The sequence below is a fragment of the Nerophis ophidion genome, linkage group LG01 (assembly GCF_033978795.1).
Source record: "Nerophis ophidion isolate RoL-2023_Sa linkage group LG01, RoL_Noph_v1.0, whole genome shotgun sequence".
Taxonomy (NCBI): domain Eukaryota; kingdom Metazoa; phylum Chordata; class Actinopteri; order Syngnathiformes; family Syngnathidae; genus Nerophis; species Nerophis ophidion.
This window is the reverse complement of record NC_084611.1, coordinates 55074279-55095600: the sequence shown is the minus strand read 5'-3', so window position 1 is coordinate 55095600 and position 21322 is coordinate 55074279. Positions and strand designations below refer to the sequence as shown.

The 21322-nt window shown below is 39.7% G+C and overlaps 2 protein-coding genes across 2 annotated transcripts in view; one reads left to right on the top strand and one right to left on the bottom strand.

Moving 5' to 3' along the window:
- The window catches only part of LOC133557341 (collagen alpha-1(XVII) chain-like), a 73530-nt gene that overhangs the window by 9311 nt on the left and 42897 nt on the right, over positions 1-21322 (bottom strand). Inside the window, exons 32-42 of the mRNA XM_061907740.1 lie at positions 19701-19745; positions 17729-17758; positions 14957-15073; positions 14766-14888; positions 14516-14701; positions 14311-14436; positions 8913-8987; positions 8709-8828; positions 8499-8636; positions 4213-4374; positions 3999-4145 (exon numbers count right to left, since the gene is read on the bottom strand). Of these exons, the coding sequence (XP_061763724.1) occupies positions 3999-4145; positions 4213-4374; positions 8499-8636; positions 8709-8828; positions 8913-8987; positions 14311-14436; positions 14516-14701; positions 14766-14888; positions 14957-15073; positions 17729-17758; positions 19701-19745 (1269 nt within the window). The remainder of the gene's footprint in view (positions 1-3998; positions 4146-4212; positions 4375-8498; positions 8637-8708; positions 8829-8912; positions 8988-14310; positions 14437-14515; positions 14702-14765; positions 14889-14956; positions 15074-17728; positions 17759-19700; positions 19746-21322) is intronic.
- The window catches only part of LOC133557349 (serine/threonine-protein kinase 10-like), a 128210-nt gene that overhangs the window by 79829 nt on the left and 27059 nt on the right, over positions 1-21322 (top strand). The window lies entirely within an intron of this gene.

The window sequence follows — 21322 nt, the reverse complement described above, 5'->3', positions numbered from 1 at the left end:
ACACTGATGTATTTGTGTGGCCTTAACGATATGTTAATATCATTGAGGGGCGGTATTGCTCGGTTGGAAGAGCAACTTGAGGGTTCCAGGTTCGATTCCCGCTTCCGCCATCTTAGTCACTGCTGTTGTGTCCTTGGGCAATACACTTTAAACACCTGCTCCCAGTGCCACCCACACTGGTTTAAATGTAACTTAGATAATGGGTTTCACTATGTAAAGCGCTTTGAGTCACTGGAGAAAAAGCGCTATATAAATATAATTCACTAATAATTTAACACCTGCATTGCACCTTGTAGTTGACTTCTTTAAGACAGGTTTTCATATATTTATTTACACCAATTACATATAGTACCAATAAGAGTGCTGACCAATACAGGTATCGATAAGGAATATCGATATTGATGTCGATATTGATAAAACCTCCAAATTTGTAACGACAACTACAACTACGAGTCATGTTACAAACACACAGCTGTGTGAAGTTCAATACTTACATTATAAACACTTTGTAAGACTCAACGAAAAGACAGAACGTGGTAAGGGGAAAGACTACTTCCCGCCTATAGCGACACTTCTTAGTCCGGTGTTTTTCCACCTTTTTTAAGCCAAAGCACATTTTTTTGTGTTGAAAAAATGCGGAGGCACACCACCAGCAGAAATCCTTAAAACATTTAAACTCAGTTGACGGTAAAAAGTCGTTGGCGCAATTGTTGGATTTGACTTTAAACCATAACCAAGCATGCATCACTATAGTTCTTGTCTCAAAGTAGGTGTACTGTCACCACCTGTCACATCACCCCATGACTTATTTGGACTTTTTTGCTGTTTTCCTGTGTGTAGTGTTTTATTCCTTGTCTTGTGCTCCTATTTTGGTAGATTTGTCTCTTTTTTTAGTATTTTTCTGTAGCAGTTTCATGTCTTCCTTGACCGCTATTCCCGCATCTACTTTGTTTTAGCAATCGAGACTATTTCGGTTGTTTTTATTCTTCTTAGCAGGGACATTGTTGATTGTCATGTCTTGTTCGGATGTTCATTATGGATGCCGCCTTTGCTCCACAGTAAGTCTTTGCTGTCGTCCAGCATTCTGTTTTTGTTTACTTTGTAGCGAGTTCAGTTTTAGTTTTGTTCTGCATAGCCTTCCCTAAGGGCACTCACCTTTTGTTTGTTTTTAGGTTAAGCATTAGACACATTTTTACCTGCACATTGCCTACTGCTGTTTCCAACATCTACAAAGCAATTAGCTACCGACTGCCACCTACAGATATGGAAGAGTATTACACGGTTACTCCGCCGAGTTATAGACAGCACCGACACTCAATAACAACACATCATTTGCAGACTATAATAACTGGTTTGCAAAAAAATATTTTTAACCCAAATAGGTTAAATTAGATAATCTCCCACGGCAGACTAACACTACCATCTTGCGTCTTGGAATTGCAACTGCATGCAAACTGTAATATATAATACAGTACTTGCAGATGAGACACAAAATAACTGAACAGAGAAATCAGAGTTAAATAAAAAATAAAAAAATATTTATTTACACATTTGAACACACAAAATTACCGAAAATGTATATCATTGAGTATTGGTATCAATTCCCAGGTAGCGGGACTTGGTACCGTATCAATTCAAATGTGAAACGTACACCCCTCGTCTCCTGTCACTCCAAGCAAATATACTCAAAGGTTGTCGTGTTTCCACAGTAACGTTGTGACACAAAGAGAATCCTGTTAGAGAACATTTTGTCAATAAAAAGAACCACACTTTGGGGTGTTCCATAGTTTGTACTTAACATCTGGACATAATGTTTACCTTTAAAGGCTTAGTGGCCACATGCATGGACAGCACCTTTTTAGCACTTATTTCCAAAATTGTGTACACTACTGAATTGGTGTCTTATGACCAATTATGTGGACACTTATGCTGCCATCTGGTGGTGTCAGAAGAGTATGACATACAATAAGAATTAGCATGTCACTAAACATGAAGTACACGTTTGTGTACTTATGGACTAAGTACATCAAAACTAGGGGCGGCATGGCGTAGTGGGTAGAGCGGCCGTGCCAGAAACCTGAGGGTTGCAGGTTCGCTTCCCACCTATTAACATCCAAATCGCTGCCGTTGTGTGCTTGGGCAGGACACTTCACCCTTGCCCCCGGTGCCGCTCACACTGGTGAATGAATGATGAATGAATGATTGGTGGTGGTCGGAGGGGCCGTAGGCGCAAACTGGCAGCCACCCTTCCGTCAGTCTACCCCAGGGCAGCTGTGGCTACTGATGTAGCTTACCAGCACCAGGTGTGAATGAATGACGGGTTCCCACTTCTCTGTGAGCGCTTTGAGTATCTAACAATAGAAAAGCGCGATATAAATCTAATCCATTATTATTATTATTATTATCATATCAAAAGATGATTCTTGGTTTTTATTCTAATTAGAATCCAAACAACATGTAAACAAAAAAGCTTGGGCCTTAAGAGGTATAATGTACACACAGAAAAAAGCATTTATTATACACAAAAAAGGTAGAATTTGAATTATTTACTACATACAGACATAACAAATATGTCTAAAATAATATAGATAATGGTCCAAAATAATGGACTGAAAATAATGTGTCTAAAATAAAATTAGGTACTAGTGGTACCTTTCACATCCATCCATCCATTTTCTACCGCTTATTCCCTTTGGTGTCGCGGGGGGCGCTGGTTCCTATCCCAGCTTCAATTCAGCGGAAGGCGGGGTACACCCTGGACAAGTCGCCACCTCATCGCAGATCTTTCACATCTGAACCAATTCTAGGTACTTTTATGTGTGTTCATAAAATAAAATAAAAATATTAATAAAATGTAATCATTTAGTTGTTTTATTTTTTCTTACATAATTCAGTCTCATTTGCAAGTATGCATCCATTTTAGTTTGTTGCCCTAGTCAGGAAATAATCTTTGCCATTAAGCTGAATGTGCCAGTCTGGTCTTTTGTTGAGTCCCACAAAGTGGTTATACCGTAAGTATTGTATTTTTTAAACACCGGCTCTTTGGTTGTAGTTGTAGTTTTCATTACCAACTTTGGAGTGTCATGATCCGTGGTCCGGGTCATGTTTTGTTTAGTTATGTTCTGTTAGTTTTGGACTCCCTTAGTTCCTGTTTTGTGCACTTTGGGTGTTTTTTTTTTGGTTACCCTGGGTGCTAATTGGTTTCACCTGCCTCTGATTAGTGCTCGGCAAGTTCACCTGCTGTGAGCACTAATCAGAGAGCTGTTTATTCACGTTGCTCGCCACAGTAGGTGTGGCTTCATTGTTTTGCGGGATGCAACTGTCACTTTGGTGTATTCCTGTTCTTGATTCTGTGCTAAGTTCTTACCTTAGCTTTCCGTGCGATCGACACGTTTTTCCTTTGTTTGATTCTGTTTTTTTTTGTAATTTGGTACCTACCTCACGCTGTCATCCGGAGCTGTCCGTCCTGCATTCCGGGAGAACAAACCTCAACCCGACCCGCCACATGTGACATGGAGGAGTTGAAAATCGCCATGTAAGATTGCTAATGCTAATCAGTGGCATGTATATTACAAGAGGCTTACTTTTTGAGTGCTTTCTATCAGGCTACAAATACACCCATTTTCCCACCAAACAGCCGGTGCCAAGTCCGCAATTCCGACAACGCCGGATGCAACATAGGTACTGAGTTACGGTACCGTTTAATTTTACGTGAATACCCGATAAGTCCCGACACAATTCTGCAGCCATCACTAAATTACATTGTGTGTTGAACATACTTAAAGCTGATTCTGATTGTGAGGTATGGTTTAACGGGGGCCAGCCGGTGTGACTACGTTGGTAAACATCACTCCCGAACAACTTCCAGTGTAGTACCACGTCAAACATTAGGGACACCTTGTATATTCCACATAGTTCAAGCTTAATGAAAATGATCAAACTAAATGAAAAACAAACTTGTATATTTGCCGAGTGAAGGGAAGCTTTTTCAGACTCACATCTGATGTATTCCACCACATTCACAGCGTTGTCTTGAGTAGTAAACCACTGACTGGAGCCCGGCGCTCCCGGGGGACCAGGAGGTCCCGGGGGACCTTGGCCGACGCCACCAGATTCTCTCACGACATCTCGGAGCAGACCGTTGGCTAGATTTAGATCACAGTATAGCGGTTAGTGAACCAAAACCACTGGTGTGGTTCTTGTTTGGCTTACATTTGATGTAGTCGGTTACGCTCCTAGCCATTCTAGAAAAGTCCCCAGAATCCGTGTTCCAGCTCCTGCCACCAGGTAAACCTGCATCTCCCTTGTCTCCTGGGGGTCCGGGAGGTCCTGGCGGACCAGGAATACCGAACATACTTCCTCTTGTCCCGTCACCTGAAGACAATAGAATAAAAAATGATTACACATAGGGACGGGTGGTATGGCCTAAAAATATATACTGCGATATATAGATATTTATCACAATGCTGTGTATCATTTGGTATACAAATGATATTAGAACCATTACAAATGTATTTCTCTAAACAATTTTTTAATTTACTTGATAATTTCCTGTCAATACTGGTGACTTGGTTTATGTACACATCTGTTAAAAATAAATAATACATGCTTAGTTTTTTGTTGTTTGGATACTTTATTATAGTTTCTATCAGTTTCGGATGATACTACACAGTCCGGTGTTGATCCAATACCAAGTAGTTACCCAGCAGCCACAAGACATTGATACAACGTTGATTCTACATACATGTCCTTAAAAACTGACTTTGAAACGTTGTAAAATAGTTGTGTTTCTAAATCGAGACAATGTGGATCCTTGTTGTTTGGGAACTGACCAAAATTCAACGGTCAAATCAACGTCACAACCCAACATTGATTAAACGTTGTCAAAAAGCATGTAGTTTGAGTTGAGTTGAGTTGAGTTTGAGTTTATTTGGAACATGCAAGCATACAACATGATACATCACAATTTCCAGTTTCTCTTTTCAACATGTTCGAAAAGGAGGAGGAAGAAGCAGAGCTTATTTAATCGTACCCCTTTTCTTTACATAACAGTTGCTAAAACTTTTGTTCACTTCCTGTTCTCAATGTATTCACAATGTATACTCCATAAGTAATAAGTAATCACAATACAAATAAATAAACAAATAAATAATTGCTTGAATTTTAATCCATACAATGAGATAAATCAGATTATTTTGAGAATGAATGAGTGAGTAAAATCAGAATGCTTATCATGGTTCTTCATTTTTGTACTTTGTTAACACTTCCAGTTTGAAGAGTTTCTTGAAGTGGATCATATTAGTACATTGTTTGATTGCTTTGCTTAATCCATTCCATAATTTAATTCCACATACTGATATACTGAAGGTTTTAAGTGTTGTATGTGCATACAAATGTTTTAAATTACATTTTTCTCTAAGATTATATTTCTCTTCTTTTGTTGAGAAGAATTGTTGTATATTCTTGGGAAGCAGGTTATAGTTTGCTTTGTGTATCATCTTAGCTGTTTGCAATTCCACTATGTCGTGGAATTTCATTATCTTTGATTCAATAAATAAAGGGTTTGTATGTTCTCTATATCCAACATTATGTATTATTCTAACTGATCTTTTTTGTAATACTGTTAGTGAATGAAGTGTACTTTTGTAATTATTTCCCCATATTTCTACACAGTAACTCAGATATGGTAACACTAGTGAGCAGTAGAGAATATAAAGTGATTTTTGGTTTCAACGTTGTATTTGTGTTGTAGAATATTGGTCGAGAAATTAATCAAAATTCAATGGTCAAATCAACGTCACAACCCAACGTTGAGTAAACGTCGTCAAAAAGTATGTCGTTTCAACGTTATGTTTGTGTTGTAGAATAATGGCTGAGAAATGACCGAAATTCAATAGTCAAATCAACGTCAGAACCCAATATTGATTAAACGTCGTCAAAAAGCATGTTGTTTCAACGTTGTATTTGTGTTGTAGAATATTGGTTGGGAAATTAATCAAAATTCAATGGTCCAATCAATGTCAGAACCCGACATTGAACAAACGTCGTCAAAAAGTATGTTGATTCAACGTTATGTTTGAGTTTGCTCAATGCCAGGACCCAATTCAACACAATTTCAACGTTGTTTTAACGTACCGTGCCTGCTCGGTACTGGGGAAGCATTGAACATACCAGTGATGATACTGATACTTCACATTTTTATAATGATCATTTTTTATCACAATTATAATCAGTGAAAAACAGGATGGAGGTGGGACAAAATCACTTAAATATTAAACATTTTCTTATTCCCTTTTATCAAATACATACAATATTTGGAGCAAAATACAAACTCTGTTTCCATATGAGTTGGGAAATTGTGTTAGATGTAAATATAAACGGAATACAAAGATTTTTAAATCCTTTGCAACCCATATTCAACTGAATGCACTACAAAGACAAGATATTTGATGTTCAAACTCATAAACTTTATTTTTTTTTGCAAATAATACTTAGAATTTCATGGGGCGGTATAGCTCGGTTGGTAGAGCGGCAGTGCCAGCAACTTGAGGGTTGCAGGTTCGATCCCCGCTTCCGCCATCCTATTCAATGCCGTTGTGTCCTTGGGCAAGACACTTTACCCACCTGCTCCCAGTGCCACCCACACTGGTTTAAATGTAACTTAGATATTGGGTTTCACTATGTAAAGCGCTTTGAGTCACTTGAGGAAAAAGCGCTATATAAACATAAATTCACTTCACTTCATGGCTGCAACACGTGCCAAAGTAGTTGGGAAAGGGCATGTTCACCACTGTGTAACATCGCCTTTTCTTTTTAACAACACTCAATAAACGTTTGGGAACTGAGGAAACTAATTGTTGAAGCTTTGGAAGTGGTATTCTTTCCCATTCTTGTTTTATGTAGAGCTTCAGTCGTTCAACAGTCCGGGGTCTTCGCTGTCGTATTTTACGCTTCATAATGCACCACAGATTTTCGATGGGAGACAGGTCTGGACTGCAGGCGGGCCAGGAAAGTACCCGCACTCTTTTTTTACGAAGCCACGCTGTTGTAACACTTGCTGAATGTGGCTTGGCATTGTCTTGCTGAAATAAGCAGGGACGTCCATGAAAAAGACGGAGCTTAGATGGCAGCATATGTTGTTCCAAAACCTGTATGCCCCTTTCAGCATTAATGGTGCCTTCACAGATGTGTAAGTTACCCATGCCTTGGGCACTAATGCACCCCCATACCATCACAGATGCTGACTTTTGAACTTTGCGTCGACAACAGTCCGGATGACACGATGTCGAATATTTCAAAAAACATTTTAAAATGTGGACTCGTCAGACCACAGAACACTTTTCCACTTTGCATCAGTCCATCTTAGATGATCTCGGGCCCAGAGAAGCCGGCGGAGTTTCTGGATGTTGTTGACAAATGGCTTCCGCTTTGCATAGTAGAGCTTTAACTGCACGTACAGATGTAGCGACCAACTGTATTTAGTGACAGTGGTTTTCTGAACTGTTCCTGAGCCCGTGTGGTGATATCCTTTAGAGATTCATGTCGGTTTTTGATACAGTGCCGTCTGATGGATGGAAGGTCACGGTCATTCAATGTTGGTTTCCGGCAATGCCGCTCACGTGGAGTGATTTCTCCAGATTCTCTGAACCTTTTGATGATATTATGGACCGTAGATGTTGAAATCCCTAAATTTCTAGCAATTGCACTTTGAGAAACGTTGTTCTTAAAGTGTTTGACTATTTGCTCACGCAGTTGTGGACAAAGGGGTGTACCTCGCCCCATCCTTTCTTGTGAAAGACTGAGCATTTTTTGGTAAGCTGTTTTTATACCCAATCATGGCACCCACCTGTTCCCAATTTGCCTGCACACCTGTGGGATGTTCCAAATAAGTGTTTGATGAGCATTCCTCAACTTTATCAGTATGTATTGCCACCTTTCCCAACTTCTTTGTCACATGTTGCTGGCATCAAATTCTAAAGTTAATGATTATTTGCACACACAAAAAAAAATTGTCAGTTTGAACATCAAATATGTTGTCTTTGTAGCATATTCAACTGAATATGGGTTGAAAATGATTTACAAATCATTGTATTCCGTTTATATTTACATCTAACACAATTTCCCAACTCGTATGGAAACAGCGTTTGTAGTCAATAGTGCAAAATAACTAAACTTAATTAAAAACTACTATTGGCTCGGAATTAAATCCTTTAGTTTTTGCACTTAAAATCCTCCTTTGTCCAGGGACTTCTTTCCTGAGTTGAATAACAAAAATCAAAGTAAGATGTTGTTACAGTAAAAAATATCAATCGAATCACTGTCATATCGACTTGGTCAGATGAAACAAAAATTGAGTTGTTTGGCCACAATACCATGCAATAAGTTTGGAGGAGAAAAGCTGAGGCTTTTTATCCCAGGAACACCACAACTACCGTCAAGCATGGTGGTGTTAGTATTATTTGGTATCAGAAATGTCTGCTGCATTCAAACAAACTCACTGCTGACGTATTCCCGTCTTTCCGATCTGATCGTCCCGCCGTTGGCAAGATCGGTTAAGGAAAGTCCCTGGATCGAACCGGGGGGACCAACAGGTCCTGGGGGCCCTGGAAGACCAGGAAGGCCTCTAAGAGCATTACCTACGCAAAAAGTTGGAAAAAAATTAATATTTTTTTCCAAGACAATGGAGATAAGAGTCGACTAAAACTCACTTTGCAGGTATTCGCGAATATCTGATCTCATGTAGCTTCCAGTTCCTGGTGGTCCAGGTGGTCCTGGCGGACCTGGAGTACCAGGAGGCCCTTGAGTGCCAACAGAAGTGATACGCTCACCTGATGGAACAATAGGATACTTGAGTCCAAGATGGCTTTAGTTACTTTAACTAAATACATATTTGTGTTTTTTTTTTGTCTTACTTGAAAACCCACTTCCAGAACGGCCAGGAGGCCCAGGAGGTCCAGGAAGTCCAGGGACACCGACCATTCCCCTTTCTAATGACAGATACAAAGTAGCACACATGGTAACGCTATCAGCGAGTATTTTGCAATCTTGCAAATTCACGAAAGTGTAACCATTCCCACGTAACATTCTCCAATCCCCGCAATTTCCCCACACATTGTGGCCAGCATATTTTAAACCGATGTGCTGAAAGATACAACCATCCCTGTAAGAGCGGACACTTTGAGTCACGGCGTTATGTTTTTAATTGAAACTTTTAGCAATAGTGCATATGATAAGGCTCTTAATCTCTCAGTGTTTGGAAAATTACTTAAAAGTAATTAGTAGTTGCTTGTTACTTTACCAAAAAGTAATGTAATTACTAAGGGAATTGCTATTTAATACATGAAACTAATAAATAGGGAAAGTAATTTAAAAAATAAAAATTAAAATTAAAAAAAATATATATATATATCAAATATCTGGCATCTGCAGACGAGAGATGTTTCGTGAGAGCAGAGTGTGTGTTCCTTTAAAGGGTGGTGCCTGTTGCCAAGTCTGCCATTAGCAGTGTTTGGAAAATTACTTTTAAAAGAAGTTAATCATTTCTTGTTACTTCACCAAAAAAAGGAATTTAATTTCTAAGGGAATTGCTATTCAATACATGTAAATAATAACTAAGGAAAGTAATACAAATAATAAAAATATATATATCTGGCTTCTGCAGATGAGTGATGTTTCATGAGGGCAGTGTGTGTTCAACCATTCCCATGCAACTTTTTCCAATCCCCGCAACTTCCCACACATTGTGGCCAACCAATTTTAAGCCGATGTGCTGAAAGATACAACCATCCCTGTAAGAGCAGACACTTTGAGTCACGGTGTTTTGTTATTAATTGAAACTTTTAGCAATAGTGCTATATGATAAGGCTCTTAAGATCTCAGTGTTTGGAAATTTACATTTCAGAGCAGTTAATAGTTACTTGTTACTTCACCAAAAAAAGCAATTTAATTACTAAGGGAATTTCTATTTAATACATGTAAATAATAAGTAGGGAAAGTAATGATAAAAAACAACAATCAAGTATCTGGTATCTGCAGATGAGAGATGTTTCATGAGAGCAGAGTGTGTGTTCCCTTAAAAAGTGGTGTCTGTTGCCAAGTCTGCCATTTGCAGTGTTTGGAAAATTACATTTAAAGGTAATTAATAGTTACTCATTACTTTACCAAAAAAGTAATTTAGTTACTAAGGGACTTACTATTTAATACATGTAAATAATAACTAGGGAAAGTAAAGAATTTAAAAAATCAAATATCTGGCAACTGCAGTTGAGAGATGTTTCATGAGAGCAGAGTGTGTGTTCCCTTAAAAGGTGGTGCCTGTTGCCAAGTCTGCCATTAGGAGTGTTTGGAAAAGGGTTTTTAAAATATTTAAGGGGAACATTATCACCGGACCTATGTAAGCGTCAATATATACCTTGGTGGTGCAGAAAAAAGACCATCTATTTTTTTAACCGATTTCCGAACTTTAAATGGGGGAATTTTGGCGAATTAAACGCCTTTCTGTTCATCGCGCTGGAAGCGATGACGTCAGAATGTGACGTCGTCGAGGTAACACACCCACCATTTTCATTTTCAACACATTACAAACACCGGGTCTCAGCTCTGTTATTTTCCGTTTTTTTGACTATTTTTTGGAACCTTGGAGACATCATGCCTCGACGGTGTGTTGTCGGAGGGTGTAACAACACTAACAGGGAGGGATTCAAGTTGCACCACTGGCCCGAAGATGCCAAAGTGTCTGCCGCCAGACCTCCATTGAATGTGCTGGAGTGTCTCCACATTTGACCGGCGATGCTAAAGCAGACATTGCACAGAGATGTATGGATAACCTGCAAATGCATTTGCAACGATAGTCAACAAAATCACAAAGGTGAGTTTTGTTGATGTTGACTGCCAGCTAATCGATGTTAACATGCTACGCTAATCGATGCTAACATGCTATTTACCGGCGGTGTTAAAGCAGACATGGAACAGAGATGTATGGATAACCTGCAGATGCATTTGCAACTATATTACGTTTCCTTCCACCCACATTTAATGCGAAAAAAAACACTTTCCAATCGACGGATTTAAGTTGCTCCAGTGTCAAAAGATGCGAAAGTCCTGATCGTTTGGTCCGCACATTTTACCGGCGATGCTAACGCAGCTATTCGGCCATGCTATGGCTATGAATAGCGTCAATAGCTATTCGCTCAAGAGCTTCAGTTTCTTCTTCAATATTTTCATACCATCTGTTTCAATACATGCGTAATCTGTTGAATCGCTTAAGTCGTTGAAATCCGAGTTTGAATCTAAGCTAATGTCACTATATCTTGCTGTGGTATTCCCATTGTTTGTTTACATTGGCGGCACTATGTGACGTCACAGGGAAATGGCCAGTGTCTTCGCAGAGAGCCGAAAATAAGATACTTTAAAGATTTATTTAGGGATATTTCAAAACCGGTAAAATTTGGAAAAAAACTTCAAAAAATACAACAAGCCACTGGGAACTGATTTTTATTGTTTTTAACCCTTTTGAAATTGTGATAATGTTCCCCTTTAAGTTACTCGTTACTGTACCAAAAAAGTAATTTAATTTCTAAGGGAATTACTATTTAATACATCTACATAATAACTAGGGGGGAAAAAATTTAAATGATAAAATATCTGGTATCTGCAGATGAGAGATGTTTTATGAGAGCAGAGTGTGTATTCCTTTAAAAGGTGTTGCCTGTTGCCAAGTTTGCCATTAGCAGTGTTTGGAAAATGACTTTTAAAAGTAGTTAATAGTTACTCGTTAATCTACCAACAAAAAACACCTTATTTGATAGATTTCACAAGAAAAACTTATAATTTTGGCAGTTTTATAATAATAGTTGTAATTTTACTCAATGCAAGTCAAAATTTTACAAGTAAAACTGAACATTTGTGCAGTAAAATGATGAAAGTTGGAATTTTACTCAATAACAGATGCAATTTTACAAGAAAAGCTTAACATTTTGGCAATTTTATGAAAAGAGTCACAATTTTGTTTGACAAAAAGTCACAATTTTATAAGAAAACTTTAAAATGTTGGCAATATTATAATAATCATCAAAATTTTACTTGGCAAAATGATGACAAAAGTCATAATTTTACAACAAAATTGGCAATATTGTGAATTTTGTCTGACAAATGTCACCATTTTGCAGTAAAAAGTAATCATTTTACATAAAGTAATAATTTTAAAAGAATATATTGCCTTATTAAAGAAACGAAAAGAATATGTGAAATTGTTCTCAATTTTATAAGAAATGAGGTCGACACATCGTGAGAAAAAGACCACTTTTAGTAATTTTTTTGTTTGTAATTGGTTGTTTTTAATCGTCATTATTTACTTCAAGTTATTACAGTATGTCTCTATATACATATTTTTTTATTTTTTTATTTTGGCCATTCAGACTTTACTTAAAACAACAATGGAGCAACATCTCCTAATCCGCCGGAAATGTGTCCCGTGAAAAAACGTCCGACCGGAACTCTCTAATAATTAAAGCTCCTTTGGTGAATGATGTAAACTCACCACACCGGTGTGTTTTAGCGCTTTAGTGGCGAGTTTACTAACAGATTTAAGTAAGAACTTTACACTACATTATATTAGAAATGCAAACAGCGGAGGATGAATGTCCCATAACAAGAAAATAGAGAAAAAGAAGAAGCCACAGACTACAAAGGCGGGCGCGTGCAATTTTTCAGGACTTATGCAGATCCCAAATACAAATCAGCAGGTACCAGAAGATAAAAAAAGGAGCTTTTTTATAATATTGCGATATAAAACGCCGGATCATGTCTTACCTTAAACACACACCATAATAATATTCATATGTTTAATGCGCCGACAATCCACTAGGCGGTGCGGCGTCATAGCTTACCAAAGTCGTACTAAAACATTTTGATACATTTTTGAGCGCCGTGAGTAATGTTCAATATTTTCAACGGAACATATAAAACGTTGGTGTTTTTTACTTCAGTCATATTGCCATCATAATGCAGCCTAAACGTGTCTCTAATGATTGACATCCGTATCATTGCACCATGTTACCAAATAGAAATGCTTCGAGGTCGGTAAGCACAACCAGATTGATTCCAAACATTAGGCGCACCGGGTTATAAGGCGCACCGTCGAGTTCTGAGGGGGGGGAAAAGGATTTTAACTGCGCCTTATGGTCCGGAAAATAGTTACGAAGAACACTTAAAGGCCTACTGAAATGAGATTTTCTTATTTAAACGGGGATAGCAGGTCCAGTCTGTGTGTCATACTTGATCATTTCGCGATATTGCCATATTTTTGCTGAAAGGATTTAGTAGAGAACATCCACGATAAAGTTTGCACCTTTTGGTCGCTAATAAAAAAGCCTTGCCTTTACCGGAAGTCGCAGACAATGTGCGCGTGACGTCATGGGTTGTGGAGCTCCTCACATCCTCACATTGTTTACAAACATGGCCACCAGCAGCTAGATTGATTCGGACCGAGAAAGCAATGATTTCCCCGTTAATTTGAGCGAGGATGAAAGATTCGTGGATGAGAATAGTGAGAGTGAAGGACTAGAAAAAAAATAAAAAAAGGCGAGGGCAGTGAGAGTGATTCAGATGTTATTAGACAGGATATTTCTGGAAAATCCCTTATCTGCCTATTGTGCTACTACTGTGTTAGTGAGATTATACAATACCTGAAAGTCGGAGGTGTGTGACCGCCAGTGTCTCCGGTGGGAGGAGGTAATAGTCCGCTCATAACTACGGTAAGAGCCGACTTATTACAACAACTTTCTCACCGAAACATGCCGGTTGACATGTGGTCGGTAACCATGTTCGCTTGACCGCTCTGTTCCATAGTAAAGCTTCACCTTCAGGAATTTTAAACAAGGAAACACCGGCTGTGTTTGTGTGGCTAAAGGCTAAAAGCTTCCCACCTCCATCTTTCTACTTCGACTTCTCCATTATTAATTGAACAAATTGCAAAAGATTCAGCAACACAGATGTCCAGAGTACTGTGTAATTATGCGATTAAAGCAGACTACTTATAGCTTGGATCGGGCTGGAAAAAAATGTCCGCTACAACCGGTGACGTCAACATAAGCGTCATCATACCGTGACGTTTTCAACGGGACACTTCGTGGGAAATTTAAAATTTCAATTTAGTAAACTTAAAAGGCCGTATTGGCATGTGTTGCAATGTTAATATTTCATCATTGATATATAAACTATACGACTGCGTGGTGGGTGGTAGTGGGTTTCAGTAGGCCTTTAAAACAGTGAAAGCAAAATTGCGCGCAGGTGGAACAAAAACGCAATCACCTTTCATTAAACTGAGGGCACGGTCAGCCACATCCTGGATGTTAAATCGGTAGCTTCCTTGACCGGGAGTTCCAGGGGGCCCCGGTGGACCCGGGGGCCCAGCCACATATTTCTTCACATCCTCTCCTGCGCATGAAAATAATATTGTGTTATTTTGCACACTCGACATGTATTGTGATCTAGTGATAGCGAGTGAGGGGCCTACGTTGTAAAAGACTGATGATGTCTTTGGCAGCAAGGGATCCACCTTGAACAGAGACGCTCACAGTGCCTAAAGAGCCTGAAGAGCCTGAAGAACCTGAAGAGCTTGAAGACCCTGAAGAGCTTGAAGAGCCTGAAGAGCTTGAAGAGCCTGAAGACCCTGAAGACCCTCCATACCCCTGGCCCTGACCTGAACCATTGCGACATGTTTTAGTTTCTGTGCCGTCATATTGGTGTTGTAAGAGAAATCATACTTTGCAGGAAAGTGATGACTCGGTTTGCCACGACCTCCGTCATCTGGTCTCCGGAGGCCCCTCCGATCCCGGGAGGACCTGGAGGCCCAGGAGGCCCCACCAGAGACTGCCTAATGCTTCCATCTGTAGGTCAAAACCATTTTAAATGTGATCCCAAGTGGGCGGTTTTTAACACCGGAAACAAATCCCACCTTGAAGGTACTCTGCAATGTACTCGCGCATTTCCCGCGAACTCGACACACTCGATCCTCTTCCGGGCGGTCCGGGGGGTCCAGGAGGACCGGGGGGTCCTTGTCTTGACGAGGTCCCTGCACAGAACCAAACAATGTGGCACAAAAAACAATACAAAATAGATAGTCCAATTGTAAGCGTGTTACTATATTTCGTTTGGTTAGTTATAGCAGGGAAGGGATTCATTCAGTCCCGGGTGGATCTCGCGTAAGTGGAAGAGGAAGGTTTATAATTGGCCAATGCAAAAACGATTAAAAGTGCCACTCCGCATAACAACTGACGTCATGGTAACAGTTGGAATTTACTGCCGCCTGGCAGCTAAAGTGAATAATGTACCCCCCCCAATTCGTCACGTTTCATGTGTCAGGTAAACCCAGACCAACTACTATTTTGATAGATTTTTAAGCGCTGTGTGTAATGTTCTATATTTTCAAAGGTACATATAGATGTTGACCTTGTTTACTTGAGTCATATTGCAGTCTACACGTGTCTCTTATGTTTGACTGCCATCTATTGGTCACACTTATCATTACACCGTGTACCTAACAAAATTGCTTCGAGGTCAGTAAGCACAACCAGAATGATCCCGTACATTAGGCGCACCGGGTTATAAGGCGCACGGTCGAGTTTTGAAGGGAAAACAACTGTACCAAACTACAAACCCCGTTTCCATATGAGTTGGGAAATTGTGTTACATGTAAGTATAAACGGAAATATAAACGGAATACAATGATTTGCAAATCCTTTTCAACCCACATTCAATTGAATGCACTACAAAGACAAGATATTGGATGTTCAAACTCATAAACTTTTTTTTCTTTTGCAAATAATAACTAACTTAGAATTTCATGGCTGCAACACGTGCCAAAATAGTTGGGAAAGGGCATGTTCACCACTGTGTTACATCACCTTTTCTTTTAACAACACTCAATAAACATTTGGGAACTGAGGAAACTAATTGTTGAAGCTTTGAAATGGGAATTCTTTCCCATTCTTGTTTTATGTAGAGCTTCAGTCGTTCAACAGTCCGGGGTCTCCGCTGTCGTATTTTACGCTTCATAATGCGCCACACATTTTCCATGGGAGACAGGTCTGGACTGCAGGCGGGCCAGAAAAGTACCCACTCTCTTTTTTTTACGAAGCCACGCTGTTGTAACACGTGCTGAATGTGGCTTGGCATTGTCTTGCTGAAATAAGCAGGGGCGTCCATGAAAAAGACGGCGCTTAGATGGCAGCATATGTTGTTCCAAAACCTGTATGTACCTTTCAGTATTAATGGTGCCTTCACAGATGTGTAAGTTACCCATGCCTTGGGCACTAATGCACGCCCATACCATCACAGATGCTGGCTTTTGAACTTTGCGTGGATAACAGTCTGGATGATTCGCTTCCCCTTGGTCACGATGTCGAATATTTCCAAAAACAGTTTGAAGGGGTGACTCGTCAGACCAAAGAGCACTTTTCCACTTTGCATCAGTCCATCTTAGATGATCTCGGGCCCAGAGAAGCCGGCGGCGTTTCTGGATGTTGTTGATAAATGGCTTTTGCTTTGCATAGTAGAGCTTTAGCTTCCACGTACAGATGTAGCGACCAACTGTATTTAGTGACAGTGGTTTTCTGAAGTATTCCTGAGCCCATGTGGTGACATTCTTTAGAGATTGATGTCGTTTTTTGATACTGTGCCGTCTGATATATCGAAGGTCACGGTCATTCAATGTTGGTTTCCGGCCATGCCGCTTACGTGGAGTGATTTCTTCAGACTTTCAGAACCTTTGATGATATTATGGACCGTAGATGTTGAAATCCCTAAATTTCTTGCAATTGCACTTTGAGAAACGTTGTTCTTAAACTGTTTGACTATTTGCTCATGCAGTTGTGGACAAAGGGGTGTACCTCGCCCCATCCTTTCTTGTGAAAGACTGAGCAGTTTTGGGGAAGCTGTTTTTATACCCAATCATGGCACCCACCTGTTCCCAATTAGCCTGCACACCTGTGGGATGTTCCAAATAAGTGTTTGATGAGCATTCCTCAACTTTATCAGTATTTATTGCCACCTTTCCCAACTTCTTTGTCACGTGTTGCTGGCATCAAATTCTAAAGTTAATTATTATTTGCAAAAAAAAAAAAAAAAAGTTTATCAGTTTTAACATCAAATAAAGTTAAAGTACCAATGATTGTCACACATACTAGGTGTGGCGAAATTACTCTCTGCATTTGACCCATCACCCTTGATCTCCCCCTGGAAGGTGAGGGGAGCAGTGGGCAGCAGCTTGGCCGCGCTCGGAAATCATTTATGATGATTTAACCCCCAATTCCAACCTTTAACGCTGAGTGCCAAGCAGGGAGGTAATGGGTCCCATTTTCATAGTGTTTGGGGTGACTCGGCCGGGATTTGAACTCAATACCTACCAATCTCAGGGAAGACACCCTAACCACTAGGCCACCATATGTTGTCTTTGTAGCATATTCAACTGAATATGGGTTGAAAATGATTTGCAAATCATTTTATTCCGTTTATATTGCAGGTTTGAAATAAATATTTCAATTCAATTCAATATTTACATCGAACACAATGTCCCAACTCATATTCAAACAGGGTTTGTACCTTCTGTTTTTTTCCACCGTCTTAGCCAATATAGTTGAGCCTTACGTCTGATGATTGATCATCCTCAAGAGTATGAGTCCATCATTTGTAAATATCTGTTACCTTTTAGTGAGTTACAGTATCTTACCGAAGGAGCTGCTGGAAAATCCTGATCCACCTGTGAGGGACAAACATACACCATGGTTCTTGAAATGCATCAAATACAAGAGAAAGGAACAAATTGATACAAATATTAAGAAAGATACCTCATATAAAGACATTCTGTAGCATTTAAATGTATTTATTTTATTTTATTTTGATCAATCAAATAGTTTTACTTCTTAAGGCCAAGCTGTTTGTTTACTTGTTTTTCTCTATTTCTCTTTGCTATTTGGGCTTATTGGACCCTAATTAGCATAAAAACTAATAATCATCTTTTTGATATGATGTACTTATCAGTCCATTAGTACCCAAACATGTACTTCATATTTAGTGATATGCCAATTTTTTTTTTTTTACACTTTTTTTTCCCAAATTCCATTGTATGTTATACTCTTCTGACACCACCAGATGGCAGTATAAGTATCCACATAAGTGGCCATAAGACCCCAATTCAGTAGTGTACACAATTTTGGAAATAAGAGCCAAACGGTGCTGTCCACGCATGTGGCCACTGGGCCTTACCTAGGAGCCATTTTTGTGTAGGTTATCCCAACGTGTCCTGGGTCTTCCCCGTGGCCTCCTACCAGTCGGATGTGCCCTTAACACCTTTTGGGTGGCATCCTGACCAGATGCCCGAACCACTTCATCCGGCTCCTCCTCCCCCGGATGGCAGAGCTTCTCTCTCTATCTCTTAAGGGGGAGCCCTTAGAGAAGGGGCGCTTTCGGCCGCTTGTACCCGTGATCTTGTACTTTTGGTCAAAACCCAAAGCTCATGATCAGAGGTGAGGATGGGAACGTAGATCGACCGGTAAATTGAGACCTTTGCCTTCCGTCTCAGCTCCTTCTTCACCACAACGGATCGATACAGCGTACGCATTACTAAACACGCTGCATTGATCCGCCTGTCGGTCTCACAATCCACAGTCCATCTTAGATGAGCTCATGCTCAGCGAAAGCCGGCGGCCTTTCTGGGTGTTGTTGATAAATGGCTTTCGCTTTGCATAGTAGAGTTTTAACTTGCACTTACAGATGGAGCGACCAACTGTAGTTACTGACAGTGGTTTTCTGAAGCGTTCCTGAGCCCATGCGGTGATATCCTTTACACACTGGTGTCGCTTTTTGATGCAGTACGAATCATATTGGTGCTGGGTTTGTTTTCTTTGGTTAGTCCATTCCATAATTTAATTCCACATTGATTGATTGATTGATACTTTTATTAGTAGATTGCACAGTTCAGTACATATTCCGTACAATTGACCATTAAATGGTAACACCCGAATAAGTTTTTCCAACTTGTTTAAGTCGGGGTCCACGTTAATCAATTCATGGTAATATATGCTAAAGGTTTTAAGTATTGTATGTGCATACAAATGTTTTGAATTAGATTTTCCTCTAAGGTTGTATTTCTCCTCTTTTGTTGATTGTGATTCAATAAATAAAGGGTTTGTATGTTCCCTGTATCCAACATTATGTATTATTCTATGTGGAGGGAGACGTGGCCTGCGGGCCTGCTACGAAGTGGGGTGTGCCAGGACCGACTTCGAAATCAGCGACAGGTGCGTCGATGGCCCACCTGGCCCTAGTTATCTAATTGCCAGTCGCTCTGTTAAAAGGCAGCAGCCGGGAGGAGTGGGAGTTGGAGCTGGAGGAGAGCTGGAGCTGGAGCTGGAGCTGGACTCTCCTGTCAATGCCTGGTGGTCCGAAGAACCCACTGGAGGTCAACATCCACTTTCTAATTGATCTTTTTTGTAGCACCGTTACTCTGTTTGACAAATTTTACTAGATCAAACCTTTTCTAAGATTCCCAAACTACAAAATGATACGAGTATGAAGACTTTCTGCTACAGTTGTTTTGGATCAATATCAATATTGGACAATACTCAAAGCTCCAATTACGGCATTGTATCGGAAGTGAAAAGGTTGTATCGGGACTGTCCCGATACAACCCCTGCCAATACCTGCTGGTCCTGGAGCTCCTGGTAGACCGGGCTGACCTTCTTCACCTGAGACAAACGCAATTGTTAAGATTGCTGGTGGGTAAAACCACAAGCAAGGTGATCATGTATTGCATGAGGCGTGTCAGAAAAATTCCAGGACTGTTGATGTTGGAATTCTTCTACAGTATGTGTGGCATTGGCAGTGGCATTCCAACTACAAACTGTTCAGCTTGTTAGGGAATCGCAGGCTTTCCCTTGACAAATTCCAAAAATTCCCAGGTTTCCCAGAATTCCAGATTTTCCGAGACATTTTTTTCCTATTTAAAATGAATTGGCCATTTTTTTAACTTTCACCATTTACACACGTTTCAACCTATTCAAACCATTCCACCTTCAACACATCCCACCATCCTGGAAATTCAAACTATCCTTTTTTACAAGTTCAAAAAATGTCCATATTTTCCAGAATTCCTGGTTTTCCGAAGCCCTATTTCCACCTTTTTTTTTCTGGCAACTACTCCTTCCCCATTTTTCAACACATTTCAACCGTTCCACCGTCAAAACACTCCTCATATTTAGGACAAAAACAAAAGTTGGTTAAGGAACTAAAACATTTCCCAGTTTTCCCGAAATTTCAGGAATTACTAATTCGACATTTCTCAACCGATTTCAAAAATTCCAACACCAACCAATTCATCTCATTCAAGACATTCATGCCCCTAATCATTATTTTAAAAAATTCGCTTCTCCCAAAATTCCCAGTTCTCCAGGAAGTTTTCATCTAAATGAATGGGACAATTCTATGTTGCCCAATTCCCCCATTTTTCAACCGATTCAAACCATTCCAACATCAACACATTCCACTCATCCTAGACAGTTTCCCAAGTTCCAAACCAAATTCCGGTTTCCCTGGAAATACAACAAATTCCCAGATTTCCCAGAATTCCAGATTTTCCGGGACATTTTTTCCCCATTCAAAATCAATTGGCCATTTTTCAAACTTTCAACATTTCCACATTTTTCAACCTATTCAAAAAATTCCACCTTCAACACAGTCCACCATTCTGGAAATTCAAACAATCCTTTTTTCCAAGTTCAAAAAATTCAAAAATGTTCCTGAATTCCTGCTTTATTTCCACCCATTTTTCTGGTGACTACTCCTTCCACATTTTTCAACCCTGTCCAACTGTTCTACCGTCAAAACATTCCTCTTAATTAAGACAAAAACAAGTATGTTAAGGAACTACAAAAATTCCCGATTTCCAAGGAATTCTTCAATTACAAACTGTTACTACTTCAACATTTCTTGACCGGTTTAAACAATTCCAATACCAACCAAATCAGTTCATTCCAGACCTTCATCGTTAAAAAAGAAAATCCTGCTTTTCCTAAAATCCCCAAATTTCCAGGAATTTTCCATCGTAATGAATGTGACATTTTTCCAAGTTGCCCAAGTCCCACATTTTTCAACTGATTCAAACCATTCCAACATCATCACATTCCACTCATCCTGGAAATTCAAACTAACACTTTCCCAAGTTCCAAACCAAATTCCGGTTTCCCTGGAAATTCAACAACTTCCAACAAATTATCAAAATTCCCGGAATTCCCAGAATTCCAGGTTTTCCGGAACATTTTTAAAA